This window comes from Limulus polyphemus, unplaced genomic scaffold, assembly GCF_000517525.1.
Source record: "Limulus polyphemus unplaced genomic scaffold, Limulus_polyphemus-2.1.2 Scaffold837, whole genome shotgun sequence".
NCBI lineage: Eukaryota > Metazoa > Arthropoda > Merostomata > Xiphosura > Limulidae > Limulus > Limulus polyphemus.
Window position 1 is genome coordinate 361,139 of NW_013666447.1, and position 5,687 is coordinate 366,825.

At 34.7% G+C, this 5,687-nt stretch overlaps 1 protein-coding gene across 1 annotated transcript in view; it reads left to right on the forward strand.

Moving 5' to 3' along the window:
- Window positions 1-5,687, forward strand: part of LOC106460793 (amiloride-sensitive sodium channel subunit gamma-like) — a 37,762-nt gene that overhangs the window by 11,227 nt on the left and 20,848 nt on the right. The window contains exon 3 of the mRNA XM_013920533.2: window positions 3,608-4,177. Within this exon, the coding sequence (XP_013775987.2) occupies window positions 3,608-4,177 (570 nt within the window). The remainder of the gene's footprint in view (window positions 1-3,607; window positions 4,178-5,687) is intronic.

The following is a 5,687-nucleotide window of genomic DNA, read 5'->3' on the forward strand; positions in this document are numbered from 1 at the left end:
ACAGTGTCATTAACAAGAGAACTCATTATCAGAAGTAGTGCTACTCACGAGGAAGACCATCGGCAGAACTAGAGTGGTGTTATTCATGGTGTATTTCATAATACTGACGGCCATTAGAAACAGTGTCATTAACAAGAGAACTCATTATCAGAAGTAGTGCTACTCACGAGGAAGACCATCGGCAGAACTAGAGTGGTGTTATTCATGGTGTCTTTCATAATACTGACGGCCATTAGAAACAGTGTCATTAACAAGAGAACTCATTATCAGAAGTAGTGCTACTCACAAGGAAGACCATCGGCAGAACTAGAGTGGTGTTATTCATGGTGTCTTTCATAATACTGACGGCCATTAGAAACAGTGTCATTAACAAGAGAACTCATTATCAGAAGTAGTGCTACTCACAAGGAAGACCATCGGCAGAACTAGAGTGGTGTTATTCGAGTGCAAGAGACTTTCATTTTTATTATTCAAATTGTACAGTTTTATGGGTGAAAGAGACTTTCATTCTTTATTATTCAAATTGTAGAGTTTTATGGGGGAAAGAGACTTTCATTCTTTATTATTCAAATTGTAGAGTTTTATGGGTGAAAGAGACTTTCATTCTTTGTTATTTGGAAGCGAGATAAACCAGTACGCATGACGTTTATTCCTGTTTAATTATTTTTATCCAATAATCAGGAAACGTTATGGATATTGCACGATTACTGAATCCGCAGCATTATTCTGCTGAAAATTCACCTATATACCAGACGTACACTTTTCTAAAACATGGACTATTTACCCTATTTGCATCAACCTTGTATAGAGCCCCCCAGTGGCACAGCGGTATGTCTGCGGACTTACAACGCTAGAAACCGGGTTTCGATACCCGTGGTGGGCAGAGCACAGATAGCCCTTGTGTAGCTTTGTGCATAATTAAAAACAAACAAACAAACATTGTATAGAAACTTAATATTACCAAATATAAAGAGAACTTAAATATTGTCAACTTACGAGTGCAGCCAATAAGTCAAATTTGATTTTTTACCTTTCTTAACACATTTGCAGAAAACTAGAAAGATGTTGAAAAATTTGCGGCAGATATCTGTTAAATGTTGTCTACTTTTCATACTTACAACATACTTTTATTAAAGTTATTTTCTTACCGTACGGACGATAGAGGATTTTTAAACATCTCCCTCTTGTTCTAAGCGCATGAACTTTCTGTCAAATAATGCTTAGCTACTACGTGCGCAAGGCACATGCAATGATTTATGCTTGGTTTACATTCTTCCGGGACATTTATGCCATGGCTAATATAGAAGTTATGTTACATAAGTAAATACACACACACGTATAAACGTATATATGTGCTTGTGTATTTATACATAATGTGTTGTTTAGTAAGCGCCCCAGTTGCAGCACATATTCCTGTTTATGCCATGGTTAATATAGAAGTTATGTTACATAAGTAAATACACACACGTATAAACGTATATATGTGCTTGTGTATTTATACATAATGTGTTGTTTAGTAAGCGCCCCAGTTGCAGCACATATTCCTGTTTGCCACACGTGTATCACATTCGGTTTTGAACAGACCGATTTTATTTACATCTGACAGTCGCGGAACTTTTTCGTCGACTATTGCTCGTTCAACCCCGACAATGCTCGAGATCTGTCGAACAATTATAGGCTATATTGGAATACAGTATAATATACCTAAGTATACATTTGGCTAAACTAGGAGATCTTAGGTTTTTGACCATGAAGATCTGATTACAGGAAAATTTTGAACTCTACTAGAACGTAACTAAGAAACACTCCGGATTGTTTAGTTTTATAATATGATATTCTAAAACTGTTTAACAAATTAAAACATCCTGAAACTTTCAGGAATATTCACCTGATAATATAATAGTTTGCAGCTTCTTAACTATAAATTGCACTAAAATATTTCATTTAATATAAGATGATTAGTAGTTGTTTAACTAATTATAAACTATAAAATATGTTCCTCGTTATACGCCACATGTAAATCTCAATCAGGTTCGAGAATCTTGCAGTATTTGAGATTATCTACTTGACGTTAAACACTTTTCGAACTTGTAAACAAATTCGAGCATCTTGGAGAATTGATTTTACATCCTTTTTTTTTTGAAGTTTTATTAAACTAAAGCAGCGTTTCTCAACCAATAGGTCGTCAGAATGTGTGACAAGATCACGAACTGACTTTGAAAATTGATAATAATTTGTTTAGTGAGTATTTAGTGCACCAGGTGTGTTTTGTTTTTACATTGTCCCTCTGTGGGTCGGTTATAAATTTACGGACTTACAACATTAAAATCCGAGGTTCGACTTCCCTATGGTGTACAAAGCCCATAAACCACAAATCTGGGTTGAATACTGCCTAGTTATCACCTTTAGTATTTCCTACTTACTAAAGTTGAACATTACCTACTGACAAAGATGACCTTCAATGTTTACAAAATAGGTCCTGAGCCAAAAAGGGTTAAGAAACACTGACCTAGAACACCGTCAAACACTCAGAATATTAATATAGCTGAATAAGCAATGTTTTTTAATTTAACAGCATCAGTAAAGTTAACAGAAAAGCTCAAGGATATCTAAATATACCAGCAGTTTTCGAATCTCTGTAGTTACTCGTTTATTCTCCAGCAGATTTATTATAGCTATTCATTCCCAAAAGTTATCATACCTAACCTAAACTTGATCACGTGCAATTAAGGGTGTTTGTTATTTTTGTTTACTTTTAATCGTGCAGAAAATAATTCAAGCCTGATTTTCTGCTGTTCTCGTGACTGTCAGATTTTAGTTACTATTCTTTAAACATCTGACAGTAATTATATTATTTTGTTTTCTAGATTGCTAAGACTTGTCGTTTCAACATAACTCTGGGAGTATTTGGCGAAAGTGTAGATAATGCAGACATTATGAAATACCTAGATGAAAAAAAATCCATATACAATTACTTACAATGTCTGCCAGCACGAAAATTAATTCATAAATGTTCTCATAAAGAAAGAAACTTTTAACATACATATTTTGTTCGAGTAGATGTTACTGGCATAACAAAAGTGAAATATAAATATGGGTTTATCAAATAACGGCGTTATCGTATGTAATACTTTTAAGCTGATTGAGAATGGTTATGGAGATGATATCGGCTCACATTTCAAAGATGGCTGCCAAGGAGAGAGATGAGTAACTCTTCCTTCTATAATTTAGGATGATTACTAAGAGAATGATTCACATTTAAGCAACACAGTGATCTAAGGACTGCGATTTCTCTCTAAGAAACCCAACTATTTCTAGTTAAGACTAACCTTTCTGTTTACTTTCTGATATTAAAAAAACAACAACAAAAACATCTTAATTAAAATTGACCATATCTGGATTCAAATGTTTAAATAAAAAAGTGTGATCTTGAGTTTTATTATTATATTCCATACTCTTCGTATCAAATTAAAAAAATAATAATGATCTATGCCATTCCTTGTTATTCGAGATCCTCTCCTAAGTCTGTTTATTATTAATTTGTGATTTTATAAACGATAAATTCCGAATATTTTATTTAATTTAGTATTTTTTTTTTGCATCTAAGGTTGCTCTCCAGCCAGTCGAAAACAAGTATAACGAAGAAAATGTGTACAGAACATGCCTTGTGTACCTGGCTGTCGACCGAAAGGCAATGTATTTGTACACCAGATTTATGCAACTCTTCGAAATGTAGACTAGAAATAGACAAAGGAAAGGTGTACTGTTTCTGTGATGAAACCTTATGTGGCGATACGATTGCGTTAAAGCTGGAAGACGAAGGTTATAGTTGCGGATGGCAAAAGATTGGCTTAGAATGGAAATGTGTATGTAACACCACTGGTGAACAGTACGATTCAGGAGAGCTAGGTCTTACCCATTCCACAATAGAATCAATCCATTATGGTAAAAACATCACTGATACTGAAGAATCAGAAAAATATATTCACGGTTTTCATAAAGTGTTTAGAAATCCCCAACATTTTTTACAAGCAATTAGACTTTCTAAAACCTATGACCTAAGTGACTTGGGAATGATTCTTCTTCCTTCCAGAGAAGACATAGAAAATTATGGACTTCGTTTCAAAGACTTTATTCTATCTTGCAGTTTCAACGGAGAAAGTTGTTTAGATTCCAGGTAAATACAACTTGGACAAGTACCGTAAAACTCTGTAATGTAACTAATTATTGTTTAGAATTACAATAACAAATAACACATATTAGAGCAATAATGTGTAAAAATATATCATGTAAGTATAGTTCAGTGTGCTCGCTTTTTTGTGTGACAAGACATAGATCTAGGCACAAGTAATGGTTAATAAAACATTAACAGTTATCTGCATTTATAAGCCCCCCCAGTGGCACAGCGGTATGTCTGCGGACGTACAACGCTAGAAACCGGGTTTTGATACCCGTGGTGGGCAGAGTACAGATAGCCCTTGTGTAGCTTTGTGCATAATTAAAAACAAACAAACAATTTATAAGGGCATTGAATCATTTCATCAAGTGCCCGGCATGGCCAGGTGGTTAGGGCGCTCGCAATCTGAGGGTCGCGGGTTCGAATCCCCATCCCACAAAATATGCTCGCCCTTTCAGCCGTGGGAGCATTATAATGTGACGGTCAATTCCCCTATTCGTTGGTAAAAGAGTAGCGCAAGAGTTGGCGGTGGGTGGTGATGACTAGCTGCCTTTCCTCTAGTCTTACACTGCCAAATTAGGGACGGCTAGTGCAGATAGCCCTCGTGTAGCTTTGCGCGAAATTCAAAAAACAAACAAACATTTCATCAAGAATGAAAAGTTCTATGACGGGCGTCAGAAAATACGTAAGCCTCAAACACTATCTGGTTAATTCTTGAATGGTTTTTGGTTCGGCAACTTAGTTTTCACGCTGACAGCATAGAAATGATGAAACAATACAGATGATGAAACAAAACAGATAATTCATTTAATATAATAAAAAAAATCAACGCGTAAAGTCATGGAAGAAATGCACTTAATTTTGTTTTGTAGCAAAATTTTGTAAAATTTTTTTAAACATATCTTGTATACAAAACACTAATCTTATATCAACGCAATTATTGTAGGTTGCGCTGATTAGTTTACCTTCGAAGTTTAATGCGTAGATGGAAGATACAAGCCTTAAAAAACTACCGTTCGTAATTGTGCAGTAATTGTGAATGATAACACTCCTGATCTTGGCATAGCATGTTAATTGTATAACTGAAAATGACCTCTCTGATCAACGATACCATTCACAGCACCACTATTGACGACGATCTCCCATCTTAGCGATACCATTCCTCAAGTTCGTTCTTGTAAATAGCACCGTTCGTGATTATAACGATTTTTTTCATGACACAACTCCTGTTGATAATCCCTTTTACTGATTGACAGTTTCTCTAGTTAACGGCGCCATTCTTAGCAATAGTTTCTCTTCTATAAAACTCTATAATTTGAATAATAAAGAATGAAAGTCTCTTTCACTCATAAAACTCTATAATTTGAATAATAAAGAATGAAAGTCTCTTTCACCCATAAAACTCTACAATTTGAATAATAAAGAATGAAAGTCTCTTTCACCCATAAAACTCTATAATTTGAACAATAAAAAATGAAAGTCTCTTTCACCCATAAAACTCTATAATTTG